The following is a 23,576-nucleotide window of genomic DNA, read 5'->3' as shown; positions in this document are numbered from 1 at the left end:
ATTTAATCTTTTCCTTCTATTACTCAGTAAACAGATCTGCTTCAACTCAATCTCGCTTCCAGCAAGGATTTGAGATTGATTCTCTGGAATGGATTGGAAAACACTGAAAACAAACTTTATTCTTTCAAAACACTAATCCCATAATTCATTCCTGATTTTCATTCTTACCCACCAGATTAAAAGTTTCTGGGGGAGAGGGAGAAGAAGACAAGAAGGAAAGGAAAAGGGGAAGAAAAACTGATTCATTTAAGGATTTAAATTATTTAATCTTTTTTTATTACTTGACCTACCGTTAAGACAATCTATAACAAAAAGAATAGAGTATATTAGCACACACAGTATAATCAGACTAGTAACCGGGAAACGATACAAAATGGTCCTTTGGCCATCCATACTTTCTAGAGCAGCAGATCTCTTAAATTCACTTACCACGCCCAGAAATAATGACTTCTAAAGCCCTGAATATCAACTAAGACAAATTTATGCCAATTGTGATATACTCAGATTGCACAAAGAGAAAGCTTTAAATGTGATAATTTTTAAATTGAGACTTAAAATTCCTTAGATTGAAAACTACAAAAGGGAGTAAACAGCAAGCCAAATGATTTAAAAGCAAAACTCATTTAGAAAGCATTGTATGTATCTAAATATACATGAACATGATTATATACATATATGAAAACTGTGCAAATTTGTGGCATTCTAAATAATTCACTTAAGTACAATTTTGGCATTTAAACAAAGATCAAATCAAGCTTTAAGCTAATAAGAACATAACTTTTATTTTTAATTTTTTAAATAGAAAAAGGTAGCTAAACACAAAGTACAGATCAGAAAACCCTCATTTAATATAATTATTTTGAAAAATAAAAAAAATTTGTAATAAGGTGGCTTTCTATCTCACGCTAAAATGTAAATAAAACCTCTTTCCCAGATCTATACTCCAAACTTAATAACAACCTTAAAACCGTTCAATTCTATGAAACAAATCTTCCATGACCGATTTAAATTACCTGGGAGAGGGCAGGAGAGGGGGTTAGTAATCAGAGCCAGTTGCACACAGATGGAAAAATGCTTGCAGTCACTCCCAAACAGAACCCTACATTATATATAAATCACAATGAAAATAAAAGTGCCTAACGTTACAGAACTGTGAAATTTTGTTTAAAAAAAATCAATAATAATAAAAATAAACTGTTGGGTATCATTGGTGCACATGGAATAATGTAACATATAAGGATGATAAGGCTGGAAAATACTGAAAAACAATTAAGACTCAAAACACAAGTTTACTCTAAAAAACCAAACAAGTTTGCCAGAGAAAATAAATGCTAAATAGAAAAGCAGACCTTTTCAGCAGGCTGGCCTTTTAGACCACTCTGAAACAACACAGGCACACCCTACCCCACCCCAACCCACCACAAACTCCAGGTGACGTAAAAAGGGAAAAAGGTAAAACCAAAGTAAAACACTTCTTCCCAAATCTCATGTCCCAATGAAGTTAGTGGGACAGAGTCCCCAACACTGAACTTCATCCCCCTGGCATTCCTCCTTTACCAACATCACCTCCATTCTTCTACTGGGCCGTTTGTTCCATCTATCCTGTCTCCTCCCAGCAAACCCAACCTCCTGCGGTCAGCGCTTAGTGAGCACAGGAGGAATCCTGGAGCCAACTGAAAGACGTCGTACATTCAGCCAAAAGCTCTAAGTTAACAACCAAGAGTGTAGACCTCAAATTCTTACTCCCAATTCAGCATCTGGTGATCAGTATTTGGCACTAGCTGGATAAATAAAGGTCTAATCAGAATTTTTGAGCTGAGGCAGATGTAGTCAAGTCGTAACTCAGTATTTGTCGTCTATGATTTGGTTTCAAACTCCAAAGGCAGGCACAGGTAGCCACACCCACACGTTTCAGAACTGGAGGAAACACTACTAACAAGATACAAAGAAAACCAGGCGGGTGAGCTTGACATAAATTCTGGTTAAGAGAAAAAAAAACAAAACAAAACAAAAGTCAACAGATCATTATCCATCCGGTAACTAGCAAAAATGGGCATTTTTCCACCCTTAAACTAGTTTAAATACAGGCAGATGTCTTTCTACTACACTAAGATTTTTCTAGATCTGTTTTTTCCTAATCCTCAGAGCTTAATGAGAAATCATTTATCCTATAAAGAAACACAGCATATATGGCCACAGTCTAAAATATGCTTATGAGAACTGGAAAATGATGTCACTTAAAAAAAACAGGTCTCGCACTATTACATCATGAGTCTACGGTAATTCACGCGGTGCAGGGAGGCACCCTCACCACAAAGCAGGGCGCGCTGCCTAGGCTGAACACTAACACTGCACAGAGAGAAGCAGTAACAGCAAAGTCTCCACAGAACTCTTTCTATTTATTTAACTGTGTATGAGCATTCGGTCAATGCTCCAAATTATAAACGGTGCATTAATATAAACAGACGTGGCGCCGCAGAGAGGAAGAGAAAGCAGTCTGCAGAGTGAAGCCCGACCGCGGAAGGAGAGGAGGGAGGCACAGGAGGCAGATCTCAGACAGACAGCGACACGAAACTGTTGTACTGCTGGATGTTTCGCTTGAGGATATCTGAGCACGGGCCGAGAACACGCTCGAATCTGGGTCGGTCCAGCTTCACGCATTTCAGGGGGCCACGGGCCACCACGGTGGCGGCGCGAGGGCGGTTCATCAGGAGCGCGATTTCACCTGGTGGGGAGAGAAGACACGGGGCTGGTGAGCACCGACGGGACACGTCGCACGGGGACGCGCTTCTCCCAGCAGGGAGGAAACAAGGCTTATTGGTCTTACTAACTCAGTAACTTAGGACAAGCCACTCGACATTGCACTTAAAAAAAAACAAAAACAAAAATAACTGATAGACAGGAAACAATGAGCAACTTGATTATTACCAGGGTAAAGGCAGGCATTCCAAAATCTCACTCTCTCTCTCTGAGAGCCAAAAAAGACTACAGTTAAAAAATAAACTTTGGGAGGAAGACAAAATTAAGAAAGATTATGCTATCTCACTGAAAGGTGACTTAAGCTATATATTTATTTCAAGGAAATCCACATACCAAAATAATCAGAAGGCCCCAATCTTCCCACTTCAACAAACTCCTCATTTTCTGACCGACGCTGTAGCACAGCAGCGGAACCCTATAATAAAATCACCAAACGGCAAAACAAATACTTTCAAATCCAGGGTGACATTTTAAATATCCAATGCAATTCTGACTACTTGCTTTGAAGAAAAAAAAAAAAAAAAGGATTCAGCAGCGATTTCAATCCTCCCGTCCATATAAAAGATGACTGAGAAGAGTCCCACCTGAGCGTCAAGGCCCATCTACCCAGCAGCCCCCGCTGGGAGAGTCTCATCACACTGAGGAACCTAAAGGGCTCAGACTCAGGTTTGCAAACTGCAGCCAGAGGGCCAGACCCAAGCTCACTGTTTGTTTTTATAAATAAAATGTTATAGGAACAACACACCCACTCATTTACACACTGTCCTGTGGCTGCTTCTGCACTGTGACCAGAGCTGAGTCTGCGACAGAAACCCTGCGGTTCACAAAAGCCTCTATGACTGACCAACTGGCCTTTCAGAGAAAGAGTCCCTTGACTCCTGAATTATCCAATTAGCATCTACTGAGCCCCTTGCATAGAAAATCTGCTCTTCGGCTCTGCTTGGCAGGCAAGAGTATCTGTTATACATTTCCATGAACTGTGAAGATATAAAACATACGAACTGTTAGAATTTAAATACTTGCCTTTAATCCTTGTTTGCCAAATAGTCCAGACATATGATTATAACAAGGATGTTACAGAACCATAACAGTTATGCTAAATGGTTGAGTTTCATTTGCTTGCATAAGAACTGAGCAGGGCAGAATCTGGCTATTACTTCATGAACAGCCCTTCCAGAATCTGACTCAAACTCATTTAAAATGTGGTAACCTGCGTGCGTGGGTGGCTCAGTCAGTGAGGCGTCTGCCTTCAGCTCAGGTCATGATCCCAGGGTCCTGGGATTGAGTCCTGCATCGGGCTCCCTGCTCAGCGGGGAGTCTGCTTCTCCCTCTCCTTCCGCCCCTCCCCCATTTGTTCTCTTTCTCTCTCAAAAAAATAAATAAAATCTTCTAAAAAAACTAGAAAATAAGTAAAATAAAACGTGGTGACCTGGCAGAAAACCAAACAGCCCCATTTCAAAGTGAAAAATAATTTTTAAATAAAACTGTCAGGTATTGCCCCTTTTTTCTCTCTTATGCTATATATATATATATAGCATAAGGTCTAATCATATATATATATTTATTTTTTTTTTGGAACATCAAACACAGATGACTTTACCTCTAAAATAATGAAGAACTCATCCCCTGGCTCTCCCTGCACCACAATCTTCTGCCCATCTTCAAACTGAACGGGTTCCAATGCATCAGCTACCGTGAGACGTTCCCACTTGTCCAGAGATTCTGAAAGGCAGGAATCAAAAGAATTTCTCTACATTAACTGTCACTGCTAAAAATGTCAAAACAAAACTATAAAGAGAATCAATCAAACAGCCATGCCCATTCAATATTCTAGTAGTGTTACAGATTAAACATGGCACCTCTCTTCAATTACCTCAAGTCTCAGCAAGATCCTCCTATTACTTACAGATAACCCTCAGATCCCTAGTCCAGTGGCCACATTAATTTATATCAATAGTTCAATAGTCCAGTGGCCACATTAATTTATATCAACTCACTCAATGGTAAAAGAGTAAAAAAATGTAATCATTAAGTCTTCCTAATAAGCACCATCAATGCAAATCAAACCAAGAGTCATGGTGTCACCAACCGTACTAACCCAAAGGTCCACAGAAATAACTCCCCTATTTAAATCCTAAGTTGAATTTATTTACAAAACCAAAAAGGAGAACCAGGCAATAATTTTAGTTCCCAAAGGCCAAACTAAAACCCAACTCACTAAGTAAATATCATCCTTTCAGAGAAAGGATAAATAAGGGGAAAAGTCCATTTGCTCTAACAAAACAATGGCAGAAGACTATTACCTAAGAATCACCACGCACCCCCTCCCAGGGAAGAACAGGTTGTAGCAGTATTTTAAGGCCACAAAACAAAATATACACAACTATCTCAAGTTAACCTGCTTTACTCTGAACTTCACCAAACTTCTAGCACTTTCTCAGAGAAAGCCAGAAAATGACACCTCATCTTTCCACAGAGAAAAGGCATTCTTGGCAATACTCACTGTCCTCAACCAATAAACTCACCAACGGAGCAAGAGAGACAGACATCACAGGGGCAATGACTATCAATGTCCACCGTCAAAGGAGGATGCTTTTAGCCTTTCTGTCTCTCCCAGAGAAATGAGGAGCACATAATTCCAGGAAGCTTTTCTCAGGTCCGCCATTTCTAGTTAAGAAGTTTGTCATATACCAGCAAATTAAATCCACTGTAAAATCACTTCTAACTTAGTCAAACTTCAACTCTGTATCCCACGTGTTTTTCATTACTATTAGCAATTAAAAAAAAAAAAAGTGAGTTGATAACCAGAGCTGATAACCAGAGCAGTTCCTGAAATACAATAGGTTCCCCTTAACTATCACCAACACTTCAATTTAATGATTCTCCGTGCAATCTTCCAAAACTCACCTAAAATAGATACTTTGCTAAGAAACTCCTCATACATCTTCCGCTTTCTCAGAGTGCTTCCCTAAAAACGAAAAAAAAATAAAAGTCATCTCAAAAATGTGTAATTATCACATAATGCTGTGGAATAATAAATATTATTAAGTAAACCTAAAAAAAAAGTCAATGCTTGCTGCTGCTTCTTGACACGTGATTATTTTTCTTCAGGTTGATGACAGTAAACCCTTTGTTCAGCTCAATAAAAAGCTTGGTAACTCATTCTTAAAAGTAACACCAAGCTGGGGCACCTGGGTGGCTCAGTTAAGAGTCCAACTCCTGGGGCGCCTGGGTGGCACAGCGGTTGGGCGTCTGCCTTCAGCTCAGGGCGTGATCCCGGCATTATGGGATCGAGCCCCCACATCAGGCTCCTCTGCTANATTTTTGTTCAGGTCATGTCTGGCTCTGTGTGCTGGGCATGGAGACTGCTTGGGATTCTCTCTCTGCCTCTCCCTTCCCCTCCTTCCCCTTCCCGCCCCTCCTCCAAAAAAAAAAGTATAACACCAGGCCTATTTTGGCCTATGGCCAAAGAAGGTGCCTAATACCACCAATTAGTGAAATGCTAAATAATCAGTTCTCAAAAAAAAACAAAAAAACAAACAAAAACAACCGAGTTATATGTGTGACTATAGCTGAATATATTCCAGCCCAGGGTTCTTCCCCACAACCCCAAACCTCCACAAAAGGAAATATAACTGCTAACACGCGCAGACCTCCCCCAAAAGACAGTGCCATAGCTCCAAACCTAACCAAGCTGTCTTATCTGTAAGGTTTGTTAAATATATCTGAGGGAAGGCAAGAGGGAAACATAGAACTCTATAATACTCTTACAAACACATATATACTTATTTATACATACACATCGCCCAAATACAGAAAATATTTAAAGTACATCCAACTGCGTATTGTCAAATAGCCAGACAGGCACTGCACAAATTTATGGAAATCATTCAGGATGACTAAAGCCATTAGTTGGCACTTAAACATCTAAAGCTGCTCTATAAACCGTCACAAAGTTCTCAAAAAGTCTGACTATATCAGCAGAATGTTCCAATGGTTTTATTATTTTGTTTATTCCTTCAGAGAGAGGGGACATTTGCACTACTGATAACCCACTTGCAGCTGAGGGAAGCAGATTACTTCTGAATGGCTTTAAGTCACTTCACGCACTTAGAAGCAGCACCTATCAAGCTGTCTCAAGTGCAAAGATAAAGTAGGTGAAGATCGGCAAACGGACAGACTTCCAAACATGAGCTGACCATTACATAAACTCCACATGTGTTACCCATGCTTCTCTGGCCAGATGTTTGTTCTACGAGATCTGCTGATATTACTCAAACATCAGTTACACAGATTGAAATTCTAAATTGCACTCCAAAAGCCACACTTCTCACCATGAGGATTCTTCTATAGCTGTCTCGGTCGATACCCCACAATTTCACATTCGTCTTTGCTTTGACAGTGGCTGCTCTAGGTGTTCCATAGATCAAAGCAAGTTCCCCAAAGCTCCCTCCTTCCCCAACACTGGTTGCCCATTCATTGTTGACATAGACCTAAAACATAAATGACAAAGAATCAGTTTTTCCTACATATGCAAACACAGAACTATTAAAAACCTGCAAAACTTTCTATAGGGGCAGAATCCTGAACTTTGTTTCAAAAAAGATTGTTTTTACACAGCAGAGCAAAACAGCTGCTGTCTGACAGTGAGTTAAATAAACCCAGAGTGTCTGTGATCTACCTGGTTTAACCATCTGATAATAAAAAGGTTCCCATCGGGATGACCAGGGCAAAAAGGTAAACAGCATTAACAACCATGTACACTCACAGAGCGCTGGGTCGTGTCCTATACTAAGCACCTCACCTGCAGAGGACACTGAACTAATAAGCCTGTGACAGCAATGCTGTTATTATCTGCATTTCACTTGTAAACAAGACTCAGAGAATCAAGAGAGTTATACCCAGTCTCAGAGCTAATGACCAGGTAGGATTGAGACCCCCCTTTACATCTGTCTTACCACACAGCACGCACACATGCCTCAACCGTGACTCCAGCAAGATTTAAACCAAGGGGCGCCTGAGTGGCTGTTGGTTAAACATCTGACTCTTGATTTCTGCTCAGGTCATGATCTCAGGGTTGTGAGACAGAGCTCCGCATCAGGCTCCATGCTGGGCGTGGAGTCTGCTTAAGATTCTCTCTCCCTCTGCCCCTCTTCCCTCCACTCTTAAGCACGCACACAAAGTTTCTCTCTCTTGCCCCACCCCCCAAAAAAAATTTTTAACTGAATATCTACTAAAGAAATTACCTTCAGTAGTTTAAAGTTTCTCTGTGTCATTAAAATATTTAGCAAAAGATATTGATGGAATTTGACATACAGCATTAAACAAGCCCTTCAGAAACTTTTAATAGTAATAAATATCAACACATTAACTTCTATGATTATCAATATATTTTTGCTATTATAAACTTACATCCATCTCTCCTTGATCAATCACATAGAAGTTATCCCCTTCATCACCTAAAAGAAAGTAAAAATGTTAGGTGTACAATATAAATTAAAGAAACATACATCGGTGGGGTGCCTGGGTGGCATAGCGGTTAAGCGTCTGCCTTTGGCTCAGGGCGTGATCCTGGCGTTATGGGATCGACCCCACATCAGGCTCCTCTGATATGAGCCTGCTTCTTCCTCTCCCACTCCCCCTGCTTGTGTTCCCTCTCTCGCTGGCTGTCTCTACCTCTGTCAAATAAATAAATAAAATCTTTAAAAAAAAAAAAAATAAAAACATACATCGGAACTACCAAATTAATATAAAATGATAAATTTATTTTATATAGGTGCTGAGAGAAAGTGTGTTGTAAATTAACACAATCGGGGAAAAAAAAAAGTCCATCAATATATTTTTAAAGCCATAAAACTGATCAATTTTTTTAGTCATCTCATAGTGAAGAATATCTCTGGGGGGAAAAAAAAAGCTACATGTATACAAAGATATTAATTGCTACATCATTTGTAACAACAAAACAAACAACTCAAAGAGTAACAAAATATCAGACTGTCACTAACCGGGAAAATACATGGATTATGGAGACCCATGAAAATATCAAAAATAAATTTTAAAAGGCTGGGGTGGGTGGATACCCATGTTAGATCTATGTCTGCATGCAGGGCAAGAAGGTTAAGAATCAGAAGGCACAGAGCCTTATATAGAGATGGGCTGTATGATTACGAATGCAAATGCTTTGCTACTTCCTACTTTACTCTGTAAATGGTTAATAATCAATATAAAGGATATATGAAATATGTATGGTTCTGAAATCCCACACAACATTCCAAATTAAAATGTAAGAATATTCTTTAAGAATTCCTATAAACAAAACTGTATCAGATACTAGAAAAATAGCAGTTCTTTAGGGAAAGTGTACCTTTTAGCTAGAAGGATTTTAACTTAAAAAAGAAACAGGATCAATTAAGATGATCATGACTTTTACCATTTTGCTGATGTGGGGTATGATGCTGACTGATTTGTGAATATTGAACCACCCTCGCATCCCCAGAGTAAATCCCACCTGATTGTGGTGAATGATCATTTTACCATATTGTTGAATGCTAATATTTTGTTGAAGATTTCTGCATCTATGTTCTCAGTAATACTGGCCTGTAGTTTTCTTTTTTTGTGGTGTCTTCGGTTTTGGTATCAGGGTAATGTTGGCCTTAAAGCATGTATTTGGAAACTTTTCTTCCTTCTCTATTTTTTAGAATAGTTTGAGGAGGTATTAGCTTCACAGGAAACATACCTTAATATAATAAAGGCCATATATGAAAACCCACAACTAAGCTAACATCATACTCAATGGTGAAAACCTGAGAGATTTCCCTCTAAGGTCAGGAACAAGATAAGGATGTCCACTCTCACCACTTTTATTCAACATAGTACTGGAAGTCCTAGCCACAGCAAACAGACAAGAAAAAGAAATGAAGCATCCATATCGGTAAAGAAGTTTAAATGTCACGGTATTATACATAGACTTGAAGACTCCAACAAAAACTATTAGAAGTAATAAATGAATTCAGTCAAGTGGCAGGATACAAAATTAAAAGCCAGAAATGAATAGCATTTCTAGACACTAATAACAAAGTAGCAGGAAGAATAATTTAAAAAACAATACCATTTACAATTGCACCAAAAACAAATAAAATACCAAGGAATAAACCGAAAAGATCTGTACTCCAAAAACTATAAAATACTAATGAATGAAATCAAAGATGACAAAAACAAATGGGAAGATATTTCATGTTCATAGACTCAAACAGTTAATGTTGTTAAACTGTCTCTACTACCCAAAGCAATTTACAGCCTCAATACAATGCCTATCAAAATACCAATAGCATTTTTCACAAAACTAGAAATAATACTAAAATTTGTATGGACCCACAGAAGACCCCAAATAACCAAAGCAATCCTGAGAAAGAACAAAGCTGGAGGTATCACAATACCAGATAGATTTCGAGACACACTACAAAGCTATAGTGAACCAAACAGTATGGTACAGACACAAAAAGGGATATATCAATGGAACAGAATAGAGAGTCCAGAAATAAACCCACGAGTATATGGTCAATTAATCTTTGACAAAAGAAGCAAAAATATATACTGCAGAAAAGACAGGTTCTTCAAACAAATGGTGCTGGGAAAACTGGATTGCTCTATGGAAAAGAATGAAACTGGACCACTTTCTTACACCATACACAAAAATAAACACAAAATGGATTAAAGACCTAAATGTGAGACCTGAAACCAAAAAAATCCTATAAGAGAACATAATACAGGCAGTAATTTCTCAAACACTGGCTGTAGCAGCATTTTTCTAGATATGTCTCCTAAAGCAAGGGACTACATCAAAATAAAAAGCTTTTGCACAGCAAAGGAAACCATTAACTAAACAAACAAAAAACCAATCTACTGAATAAGAAAAGATACATGCAAATCACATATCCAATAAGGGGTTAATATCTGAAACATATTAAGAATTTATACAACTCAACACCAAAAAAAACACAATCTGATTAAAAAATGGGGCAGGGGGCGGCGCCTGGGTGGNGGGCACCTGGGTGGCACAGCGGTTAAGCGTCTGCCTTCGGCTCAGGGTGTAATCCCGGCGTTATGGGATCGAGCCCCACATCAGGCTCTTCTGCTATGAGCCTGCTTCTTCCTCTCCCACTCCCCCTACTTGTGTTCTCTCTCTCGCTGGCTGTCTCTATCTCTGTCGAAAAAATAAAATAAAATCTAAAAAAAAAAAAAAAAAATGGGGCAGGGGATCTGAATAGACATTTTTCCAAAGATATATATAAACAAGAGGCACATGAAAAAACGTNTCTTAAAAAAAAAAAAAAATGGGGCAGGGGATCTGAATAGACATTTTTCCAAAGATATATATAAACAAGAGGCACATGAAAAAACGTTCAACATCACTAATCATCAGGGAAAAAATCAAAACCACAATGACATTATCACCTAACACCAGTTATAATAGCTAAATTCAAAATGATAAGAAATAAGTTCTGGGGAGCATGCAGAGAGAAAGGAACCCTCGTGTACTGTTGGTGGGAATGTAAATTGGTACAGCCACTGTGGAAAAAGGTATGGAAGTTTCTCAAAAAATTAAAAATAGAAATACCATATGATCTAATAATCAAACTACTAGGTATTAACCAGGAAAAAAAAGAAAACACTAATTTGAAAAGATACATGCACCCCTATATTTACTGTAGCACTGTTTACAATAACCAAGATATGGAAGTAACCAAAGTGTCCATCAACAGATGAATGGACTAGGAAAACTTGGTGTGTATACACGATGAAATATTACACAGCCATAAAAAAGGATGAGGCGATGCCATTTGAAACAACATGGATGGACCCAAAGGGTATTATGCTAAGTGAAATAAGTCAGACTGAGAAAGACAAATACCATATGATTCCACTTTTAAGCAGAACCAAAAAAAAAAAACCGAAGCGAAAACACACACACACACAAATGAATAAACAATCAAGAAGTAGAATCAGACCTATAAATATAGAGAGCAAACTGATGGTTTCCAGAAGGGAGAGGTGGGGAGTTGGGCAAACTGGGGGAAGGGGAGAGGGAGGTACAGGCTTTCAGTTATGGGATGAATAAATCATAGGAATAAAAGGCACAGCGTAAGGAATACATTCAACAGTACTGTAATAGCAATAAAGGGACAGATGATACTACAAACGTGGTGAACATAGCATAATGTATAAACTTGTTAAACCACTAAGTTGCACATCTGAAACTAATATAACACTGTGTGTCAACTAACTTGAAAAGAAATAGGAAATCCAATAGTATTATAACAGAAGAAAATGGTAGACTGAAGAGAGGGAAAATAAGCTTCAATAAAAAAAGATCCTATATTCCCACACTACAGGACACAGAAGCAGCAGTCCTTACCCTGCTGAATAACAGTCTCTCCAGCAATAAAGGAAACCGGAAACATGGCATCAAAAATATCACTGCAAGAGACAGAAGGCCTCAAGTTACGTATCATCTGCATCTTCTGTGGATTTTAAACATTAACCTTAGACTTAAAGCTCCCAGATTTTCAGCCTGGACTCTCCTCAAGTGAATGATTATTAAGAGTCTTAAAACTTTCAACGATGAGACTACTTTGGGGACACAACTGTACTAAAATAACAGTATAACAAAGAACCTGCACCCACCTTCTCTCATTATCGTCAAGATGTGAAAAGAGCACATTCTTTTCAATGGCTTTGGCCAAAGCAGCCATCGTCTTATAATCTTTTGGTATAACCTAGAAAAGAATAGAAGGTCCAGTAACAACTCCATAAACAAAAAGCAGATCATGTTTGAACATGCATTTCAATTAAATGTCAAGATATATTACGGTATTTATACAAGACTGCTTTGTGTTAAGTACTTAAGACAACACACTTCTGGTATCTTTGATCTACAAAGTACTCAACAAATACTGACTAATTAATCCCCTTGCCTACAACCAAGCCTGTATTTAAAGGCTGACACTTGGTTTCCAGTCAACAAGTAAAGAAACAAACCATCAATACCTTAACCAAGGTCATTATTCTGAGGCAAAACTAAGCATTTTATGATAATTAGTCATTTTTTAAACCATGTCACATACTACTAGCTTCACAAGCCTCTTGCCAGGACCGTTCTCTTCCCCCTTTGGTCTAATAGCGTAACTCAAAATGCCAGGCTAACTCTAAGGAACAGTCAAAAATACGAAGCTTACAGGAGACAAGGTTAAAAGTCACAATATGAATTATAGGATGTGAAAAAACAAACGATGATTCAAGAGGGAAAAAAAAAAAAAAGAGTACTGCCTGCCGCTTCTACTGCAACCCAACATAGAAACGAAACCCCCTCAAATACAATTCTTCACTGTTTTATAATCACTGGGAGTTATTTCCTCTGATGGCATGTCATTATAGAAAGCCCGTTCCCCAGCTCCCAAGAATTATACAGGGTGAAGTACAATCCATCCTGTCAGTGTTTTACTCTTCAAAATGGTACAAGCATTCATCAGCGGGGCTAGCTGACTACCACGAAGCTCCCGAAAACATCTCCCCAGCGCGTAGGCAGCAAGACTACCTTTCTAACATATGATGCCGCATCTTCCTCCGTGTAGACTTCAGCACTGATAGCACCTCGTCGCCTCCGGCCCTTAACCACTGGGTTGGGGGGAGGAGGAGAGATTTCATCCTCCCTCGAATCTGCACGGGAGCTTGCTTTCTGCAGGTTCTGAATCTGTTTTGCCTCCTCCTGAAAAAAATTACCAGTTTATAGAATGAGATCCTTCAGCATGTAAATGTGGTATTCTCATATCCCAGTGAGAACCAACCTCCATCACTTCAAATCTCTTCCTCTAGTACCAATGGGAAGGGGGAAATGCCAATTCCAAATGCAAGAAAATGGAGTCGAGTTTGAAAAGAAATACTCCTAAAGGGCTATACTGTTTCCTCAGACAATAATAGATACTATACTTATTAATGAACAAAAGCAATTAATACAAAGACACAACCTGCAAAAAAAAAAAAAAATCAGATACTCGTTAAGAGTAATAGATTGTCAGGGCGCCTGGGTGGCACAGCGGTTGAGCGTCTGCCGTCGGCTCAGGGCGTGATCCCGGCGTTATGGGATCGAGCCCCACATCAGGCTCCTCTGCTATGGGCCTGCTTCTTCCTCTCCCACTCCCCCTGCTTGTGTTCCCTCTCTCGCTGGCTGTCTCTATCTCTATCAAATAAATAAATAAAATCTTTAAAAAAAAAAAAAAGAGAAATAGATTGTCAACAATGCTTTGTAATGCGCACAACAGTAATAAAACTGTAAACAAAATCCTGGAGTTTTTGTATGCTGCTATAGATAGCATGAAGCATGAAAACCACCCCCCACCCACCCATGCACACACATCAAAAGAATGTTACCTAGAAATAACCACTGAGGTACAGCAAAGTGATACAAGAATGTCTAGGTTATTAGATTACTTCATTAATTCAGTAAGTATTCTCTAGATCTGCCATGTCAAGTCTACGCTAGGAAAAGACAGTGTCAAAATTAACAGGAAGGGTCCTAAGCCTGTGGAATTCATAATCTAGCTGGAGTCTCAGACAGAAACAAATAACGAAATGATGTGATGGTAACCAAAAATTTAAGTAAGATCAGACCTAAACAATACTTCTCCCAGCAGAGCTAAAAGCCTTCTTTATTATCTGGGTTTACAACAAAATTAAAAACAAAGTTTACTTGTTTTTAAAAACGATTAGGGGCGCCTGGGTGGCACAGCGGTTAAGCGTCTGCTTTCAGCTCAGGGCGTGATCCCATAAGTGATCCCAGTGTTATGGGATCGAGCCCCACATCAGGCTCCTCCGCTATGAGCCTGCTTCTTCCTCTCCCACTCCCCCTGCTTGAGTTCCCTCTCTCGCTGGCTATCTCGCTCTCTGTCAAATAAATAAATAAAATCTTTTTAAAAAAATAGTTTATTTCAGTTTTTATATGAATTGGTTTAATCAGTTTTTATTTTTATTTATTTATTTATTTTTAAAGATTTTATTTATTTATTTGACAGAGATAGAGACAGCCAGCGAGAGAGGGAACACAAGCAGGGGGAGTGGGAGAGGAAGAAGCAGGCTCCCAGCAGGGAGCCTGATGTGGGGCTCAATCCCAGGACCCTGGGATCATGCCCTGAGCCGAAGGCAGACGCTTAACGACTGAGCCACCCAGGTGCCCCTGAAATAAACTCTTTAACATTCGTATTTTTCAGATCCAGGGCTTAGAAAGAAATTCCTCTTAGCTCTGCAGTGAAGAATTATTATGCCTGAGAGAAAATAAGAATGTGTTCTCTACTACACTCATTCACTTGACTCATTCTCCAGTATTTTTCTAAACCATCTTTCAAATTCTAAATGAACTTATTAGCATTCACTAATAATTTCAGAAAAATTTTTGATAAAAAAGAAATGTTTAATTTCTTTGGAATTAAAAGAAGTGTGCCTGGGTGCTCAGTCAGTTAAGCGTCAGACTTTTGGTTTTGAATCAGGTCATGATCTCTAGATTTTGAGATGGAGCCCCTTGTCTGGGCTCCTGGCTCAGCCACGAGTTTGGTTCCACTTTCCCTCTGCCCCTCCCCTGGGTTGCACGCGCGCTCTCTCTCTCTCTCTCTCTAAAATAAATAACCTTTAAAAAAAATTTAATAATAATAAAAAAAGAAATTAAGGAGATGCTTACTTTTTCTCCTGCATGGTATTTAGCCCTGATTTTGTCAGCAAGACAAATAAAAGAACTTAGACATGCATCAACAAAGTCTAGGTTGATAACCATTAAGGTATTAATGATGTTAATTTCTATTAGTAGAATCATGCCTGAATTTTATTCTTTTCTGGAGGGAAGGTTTGGATTTATTTTTCTCATTTCTCTGGATTTTCTAATTTTCAAATTAAGAAAAAGAAACCACAATAAGGAAAACATATAATAAAAACAATTATATTTGTCTGCTTAATTACAAATGCATTTACTTCTTTTTTTTTTAAGATTATTTATTTATTTATTTAAGGGAAAGAGAGAGCGTGCGCAGGAGTGCCCCCACGCACAACTGGGGGAGGGGGGAGCAGAGGGGGAAGCAAGCTCTCCACTGATCAGGAAGCCAGATGCGGGGCTCCATCCCAGGACCCTGGGTTCATGACCTGAGCCGAAGGCAGACACTTAACCAACTGAGCCACCAGGTGCCCCTGCATTTACCTCTTGAACAAATAATCCAGTAATTCTACTTTGGGAAATTTATTCTAAGATATGCATATATGAGACCTAACATACAAAATTTTGTGATTTATATAAAATTATTCATTGTATCATTTTTTGCAATAGTAAAACGGTGAAAACAAAATGATCCTCAGTGGAGTGATTAAATAAACTATAGTCTAACCATACAATGGAATGCCATGCACCTGTTGGAAAATAAGCAGCTCTTTTATAAACGAATTTGTAGATAAATGCCTATGTATTATCTATGGAAAACTGGCTGCATTCAAGGAAGACAATGAAGTGATGAGACTTATTAAAATATTTTCACATATTATTATATAATAATGTATAATTTTTACATATATAAAAATACCTTACATATTATATCCTAACCACATATTTACATAAAAATGCAGTATACTTCATATATTTCATTATATTTTATTGTCATATGCTTTTGTCCCTGTAAAATTCTTTTTTTTTTTTTAATAAAATCTGTTGTTTTTTTTTTTTTTTTAAGATTTTTTTTTTTTTTTTNTTTGACAGAGATAGAGAGACAGCCAGCGAGAGAGGGAACACAAGCAGGGGGAGAGGAAGAAGCAGGCTCACAGCAGAGGAGCCTGATGTGGGTCGATCCCATAACGCTGAGATCACGCCCTGAGCCGAAGGCAGACGCTTAACCGCTGTGCCACCCAGGCGCCCCTGTCCCTGTAAAATTCTGAACCATGTACAAATACATGACCAATATTTTAAAGGTTCATTTTTCAGAAAACTCACTTCATTTTCTTTCTGGTAATTCCAATAACCAGTGGTTTTCCTATTTCATACTAACACAGAACTATAAAACTCAACTCTCCCCAAATTTAGTTTAAGACCATAAGTAAAACACATTCTACCCCCCAAAATCAGTCATTGGCATTTCATAAAAATTTCATGAAAAATTACACAAACAACATCTCATTTGGAACTACATCTAGATGAATTTTTAGGATAAATTTTAAGTAGCAAAAGCATGTTGATTTTTTAACACTGTCTCATGGATTCTCTTTCAACAGAAATCAGATATAATCTCATCTTGACCACTCAGAGCCATTAACTGAGATCACATTCCAGTACAGATTATGATACACTTTCATATCCTTTTTCTTGCTGCTGTCATTCTGCTGTCAGTCTCTTCCCTCTTCAGTTGTCCGGCTTATTAAAACAAAAGCAAAACAAAACAACAACCCCGTCCTGGTCTACTCACTGGCTACCGGCACTCCTTCAGCTCTGGAGTTCCAAGTGCACACTGGCCCCCACCACTTACTTAACACGTTCTCAACAATTACTTGTTCCCTCCCTGCCCTTGCCATTCCACTCTTCCCTGTAGGTGAAATAAACTTCCAGCCAAATGGACTTGGGGCTTGGCCATGACGTGCCTTGGCCGTGGAATGTAAGCAGATATGCCATACGATGTCCACTTTTATGGTCTGCCCTCCTCGAGCTTCAGGTCCTTTTCTGCCTTGACAACAGCGTGCTCTATATAGTGACTGCTCCTTCCACTCAGCCCCAGAACAAGACCTGTGGAGTCCAGAAGGCAAGATGGGCTGAGCCCAGAAGAGCTGCACATGAGAGAGAAATAAGGTCTTTTGTAGGAACCCACTGAAATCGGGCGGGGGGGGGGGGGCGCTGTATGCTGCCACAACAAAATCCACCTACTCCACTGCAAGACCACAGCCACGTTACTTCATTTCTTAGTTTTACCTGCTACCGCTTAAGACGCTGGTAATCACCTACCTCACACGTTCGAAATTACGAGTCTGTATGGATGCAAAGTGCTTCAGACAGTGCCTGGCACAAAGGAGATACTCAATGGACACGGCTATTAAAATTCCTCTGATCTATCAGACAAGCAAGGTACTAATAAATATATGCAGAAATGAGGACGTAATTTCCAGGAGACAGTGTGAAGCAAAATGCAGATGCTTTCAAAGGACCAACTGTGACTTTTTGGCACATTTCTTATTGAGCAGCTGAGGATACCAGAAACATGACCCATGGTTAACATAGGAAAGGACTGTATATTTTCAGACATATAAACCTAACACCTAATGTACAGAACAACGGTCTCCTGAAAAGTTGAAAATCTGGTTGCTTGAAAGGCCAGATATCTATATTCAACCCCGGCTAAAGGAATGTATGCAAGTAAATCAAGATCCTTGAGTTACAGGAAAGAGTATGTTAAACTGTGACAAACAAAACACACTAAATCTACAAATCCCAAGTGCAAAAAGCCTATGTTAATAACGATTTCTTGCTTTCCCTGTTGGTTAGTGCTTGAACAGTGTTCGCTAAGCCCAGGCTTTGAAACTAGCACCACACATTCAACACTCCCTATAAAAAGACACACACTTAATGTCTCACCAACTTCATTCCCTCATTTGATGGTTTCTATTGATGTCCGAAGCGAAGAGGGATCACCTTACAGTGACCCATTTCAGAACCAGATCTCCAGGAACGCACTTTATTTCAAAACAGGGAACGCCCATGGCAGCCTGGCTCTACGGTATTTCACAAACTATTTGGAAACCGCTTAAAAAGGAGAAAACCAGACTTTCTACCACAATTCTAAGACAGCAAGGCAACATTCATGGGAGCTGGATAGTTATTTTTTGTTGTTGTTGTTGTTGTTAATTATTTTAACATGGTACTAAACACCAATTTTAACAAATAGCTTTTCAAGAAAACAGTAGGAAAATGTCTGATCATTGAGCTACCCATTTTTTAAATCCTAATATAAAGATTCTTTCAGTAATAAAGCATGCTATTTAAAAAAGATTTTCCAAACAAACAGGATGTATTACAAATATTTCTATAATACAATTAGATAATGATTGTATACCTAAAAAATGCCTCCCAATTGGTTCATAATCATTATGAACCACATCAAAACTTCAATATGCATAAGAAAACCTGAAAACTCATCTCGTTGATTTCAAAAACAAATCAAACCACTCAAAACATTTAACATTCCAGACTTTTTCATTCATCATGTCTTGAGGGAAATGAATTGAAGCATTGTCCTTGATTATCATTTGGCTTAGAAAAGCATACACCACACGCTTAGGTCACAGTGACATACTATGAGGATGAACAAAGAATAAAAACTGAATTTTTTTTTTTTCAAGAGGAAACACATCCTGACCGAAACTATAAATAAAGTAAAATTCTGACAACCATCAATCTTAATATCTCTGCTTTACAGTCAACTCATGTGAGATATATTAGTGTCCGTACTAATATGGACATCTCTAATTCAGAACTTCTGATCAGTCAGAAGCTAGACTCGAATGCTTCATTACATTGGTTTTAAAAGGTGAGATAAGGTTTTTCAAGTTTACTTGTTTTGTTGAAGACGACAAAGCATGAACTGCTTTCAAGTACTGCAAGAGCTCTCATCATACAGCTGCTACTTCTGATCAACTAAATCTAATTAGTTATTTTACTTCCTCATTTTTATGGATTAAAACCGTTACAAGGAATATGCGTAGAAGCCCTCTGTTTCCTAACCAAACTTAGCATATAGGTTCGTTTTCTGATAAAGTCTACGGGTCACAAAGTTAAAAATTACTACAAATGCCTTAACTGCATTTCTTTTTTGAATTTCTGTTTTAGATTTCTATTCGGTCAGAATTCCTTTTCTTCCAAATGGTACAAATTAGCGACATTCTACAGCATTTCATTTAACAATTGTCAGGGTCATCTTCTCCCCACATTTATTTTTACCTTCTCCAGCCTCTCAAAGTATTCCCTGAGGAATGCCATGGGTCTCTCGGGTCGAGCAGTGCACAACTGCACAATAGAATCCTTGAGCAGAGCCTGAATGTTGTGCTTCTGGACATAGAGCTCGCATTCCCGGAGGCTGCGCTCCTCCTCACTGGCGGCGGTGCTGCCAGACGCCATGGTTCTCTACAAGGAAAAAAACACACATATGCTTGTGTAAACTAGCTATAAAGAGCAAATGCCAATTTGGCCTTTGACTTAATAAATTCATCAGGCAACTGATTCACAAGGACTTTTTTTTTTTCTAAGCAGATTTTTTTTTCACACAGGGAAGTGGGGGCTCAGGAATAAAATATGTAGGGAAATAGCATTTTCCCAAATAAGTGTTTCATTTAGGTTCTGCAGGCAACAACAGTACAAGGCAAGAACCCGAGCTCCTGGGAGGAAGTATGAGCCACTATCCCCTGCAGAGGCGAACTGCGGAGGAGTCAGGCCCTTAGGGAATTTCATTCAGTTCTCCCCCTGCAAAAGAAATCACGATGAGGTGGGAAGTGTGTAAACGGTAAACAGGACAGAGAATTACAAGGGCACACAAGTCGGCTCTAAGTGAAAGCAAGTAAGTACAATGAAGAACATCTGACATGCCCTATATGTAACTCCTCTCCTGGGGGAGTGTCCTACTGTCACCCAGCAAACCACTGGAGCAAAGGATCTGATTAGCCAACCACTAGCGTAATCAAAAATTTTAAAAACACAAAAGGAACCCCAGATGAGTTTTAAAAGCAGCCTTTTATTCCAGACTCTTCCATAAAATTCCAGCCCTAAATAAATGCACACTAACATACTGGTAAGAGAAAAAAAAAAAAAACCTAACGGAAAAAAAAAATCAAAACAAAACAAATAAAAACCCTTAGCAAGTAAATCATAAAAAATGTGGACAAGTAAATGTCAACATTTTCTTCAGCTGGACAGGAAAATGCTAAAACAGGTTAAATTTTAAACTTACATGAAGATTCAACAGGTAAACTGCATTTAATGAATTTTAGAGGCTTCCAACTACCTTGATGTAGAGTAAAATAAGTAGAAATCTAATAGTGAGCAGTTGACTTTACCTTGGAATTAAAAGCTTAATAATTTAACAAGAGTCATAAATTATTTTCCTTCCAACTTCTAATTATTAAGCAATTAAGATTAGAAAATTAAAGTGAAGTCCTCTCCCCTCCCCCAATGAATTCAACACAAATCAGCCTTTTCCAAATATAATGCACTCAAAATCAGAGATGAAACTGTAAATTTGAAAGAAAAAAGAAATACCAGAGTCAAAAGCCAAAGTGCTACACTGTTACTCATTCTGTTTTGACAACTTTCATGATAAAGGTCAATAACAGACTAACAGACCATGAGAAAGTTTCTAGCTCCCTGACAAGCACATAACTTATAAGCCACAGAAAAAAAAATCAAGCTACTCCAGAAATATACAATCCAAAAAAAAAAAAAAAAAAAAAAAAGGTTCATTTACTTTGGATTTATACCAGCCACTTTTCCAGGCCAGACAATCCTATGAACCGATAATCCACTTCAGTAGAATTTTCTGCATTTCAAATAATACAAAGGTAACCAAGAACAATGATAAATCAGATCTTTTATGCTTCAAAATATTCAGACATATTTCAGGAATATCAATACATGTATTCAACTGATCAGAGAAATTATTCAAAGATCAGGTCTTCGGCTGGTAGAAATGAGAGAACGGTGTCTAAGAAGTGAAACTAGCTTTTTGTTTGAAACAAAATAATGTATTAAAAAGAACACACTGGAGTTCTTAAGGCAGCACATTAACAAAAATGCCCCAAGATTAACACAGTCATCATGTGAACCCCTTAATCCAAACCTAACATTCTTAATTTTTTAATCGAATATACCTAAATTAACTCTGTACTTAAAACTAAAGAGCCCAACAATTTAGCTTCTCCCCCCCACCCAAAAAATTATTTAACTACTTTGAAATTTTCACTGTATTGTATCTACTTATAAGAAAATGCTCAGATTTTTTTCTTTTGTAAACTCAACGGTGATAAAATTCCGTTTCAGAGGGATTACAGGCTAGAAAATATTTAACACATTTTTGAGAAACATGCTGATTCAGACCGCAGCCCCTCAGACCAGCCAGGAACACTTCCTTTGGGTCATCCTGATGAAGTGTTCTCTTTCTTTCCTCTCTGCTAGAAAGAACAATCTCTCGAGAATCTCTCGCAGTAGTTATTTGGTATCACACCTGCACTGCGCTGCAGGGGTTAATAGGTACCACGTACTTATTTTCGAGAGGAAGGACAGGAGAGTGCCCTTCACTTCACTCACGCCACAGTCATGGCTACAGAATGAAGATGGGAGGCCTATCCTTCCTTCATCCTACTCTAGTCGGAAGGCCACAATGGTGGCGAAAAGACGGGGGAAGGGGGGACGGGGATCGGGAAAGGGGAGGTGAATAGGGACAAAAAATTTAGGAGCCAGGCTAAAATCATGGGGGTGGGGGTGGCCACTGCTGGAAATGACAAGGAGACACTAGAAAGAAAAACGACAACTGCCGACTCTCAAGTTCAGCCAGAAATGCTGGGGAAAACGATGGCGGATTCCAGTAAAATCGAACTGATGTCCTTCAGGAAATGGGGGAGAGCAAGCGAAGAGGCCGCGGCGCGCGGGTGCGGAGGCGGCAGGGGCGCGATGGCCGCGGAGGGCCGGGGGCCCGAGCGCCACGGAGCTCGGGGAGCGCGCACGGCCGGGAGGCCGGTGACCCCGCACCGGAGCAGCCCCGGGGGCTGGAGGCCTTAGAGCCGCAGACTCGGGGTCGGGGGCACGGCCCGGGGCTTGAGGCCTGCGGGGAGGCGCCCGCCGCGGCCGGGGAGGGGAAGGGGGTGCGGCCGTCCCCCTGCAGGTCGCTCCCCGTGACGCCATCTTGGATCGGTCCAACTCCCCCAAACGCGCGGCGGGGCGGCGAAGCTGGGCGCGTCGGGGCTCCCCACCGACGCCACTCACCTGGGGACGGACGGCGGCGGGCACGGAGCAGCAGGTGCGAGGCTGCGGCAAGCTGAGCTCTCCCGGCGCGTCCCTCCCAGCCCGGCTCTACTCTGCGATAGCGGCTCGGCTGCGGCTCCACCGGAAACGACCCGTCCGCAACCAATCAGCGCTCGGCTGCTGACGTCAATGCGCCTCGCTCTGGCCAGAGCCGTCGCCTTGGCAACCTTAAAGGCACTGCGGCCCGGGTTCCCCTCCCGCCCCTCCCTGAAGGACCCTCGCGCCTCCAAGCCCTAGAATCGTTCTTCTGCTCCTTTTCACCTAACCTCGTCCCTTATTCGCAGCCCTTTCCTCTCGCCCGCCTCTTATCCTTTTCCCACTCTCTCCATCCCGGGGCTCCCCTCCTTCCGTTCACCTGCCCCCCTTTACCTGTACCTCCCTGGACGCCGCAGGTCCCCGTTATTCTTCCTTCTGCTCTTCGCCCCTTCTCTGTGCGGCTTTCGGGAGCTCCCCTCTCTCCTCGGCTCCTCGACTCCACTCCTCACACCGCCCCACTCTCACTCCGGCATCCCTCGCCGCCTCTGCCTTTTCCCCCTCCCTTTTCAACCCCCACCCCCCCCCGCCGGGCCGACCCACGTGGGGCGTCTCGGATGACAGGTGGGCAACAACCGCCTGGTGGCCCCTGCAGGGGGAGGACGCGGGGCCGGGGCGGGGAGATTCCTGCCGTTACCAGGCCCCGGAGGAGGCGGCGGCCCCGGCGGATCTGCGGCAGCTGCGCCGCTGGCCGAGCGCGGGCGGGTGC

At 40.3% G+C, this 23,576-nt stretch overlaps 1 protein-coding gene across 2 annotated transcripts; it reads right to left on the bottom strand.

The window, feature by feature from the left end:
• Positions 1 to 253: 253 nt before the first annotated feature.
• PRKAR1A (protein kinase cAMP-dependent type I regulatory subunit alpha) lies at positions 254 to 23,350 on the bottom strand. Of its 2 annotated transcripts, none has more exons than XM_011232854.3 (11): positions 23,204 to 23,350; positions 19,766 to 19,948; positions 13,355 to 13,525; positions 12,445 to 12,536; positions 12,176 to 12,237; positions 8,173 to 8,219; positions 7,095 to 7,253; positions 5,668 to 5,728; positions 4,361 to 4,482; positions 3,094 to 3,175; positions 254 to 2,725 (listed from the first exon to the last, which is right to left on the bottom strand). In XM_011232854.3, the coding sequence occupies exons 2-11, from the start codon at positions 19,940 to 19,942 to the stop codon at positions 2,553 to 2,555; spliced, it is 1,146 nt and encodes a 381-aa protein (XP_011231156.1). In that variant the 5' UTR covers positions 19,943 to 19,948; positions 23,204 to 23,350; the 3' UTR covers positions 254 to 2,552. The 2 variants fall into 2 exon arrangements, with proteins under 2 accessions (XP_011231156.1, XP_002925681.1); XM_002925635.4 differs by lacking the exon at positions 23,204 to 23,350 and adding an exon at positions 22,796 to 22,953.
• Between the last annotated feature and the right edge of the window lie 226 nt (positions 23,351 to 23,576).

This window comes from Ailuropoda melanoleuca, chromosome 13 (assembly GCF_002007445.2).
Source record: "Ailuropoda melanoleuca isolate Jingjing chromosome 13, ASM200744v2, whole genome shotgun sequence".
NCBI lineage: Eukaryota > Metazoa > Chordata > Mammalia > Carnivora > Ursidae > Ailuropoda > Ailuropoda melanoleuca.
The sequence above is the reverse complement of the archived record's forward strand: the minus strand, read 5'-3'. Positions and strand labels throughout refer to the sequence as shown.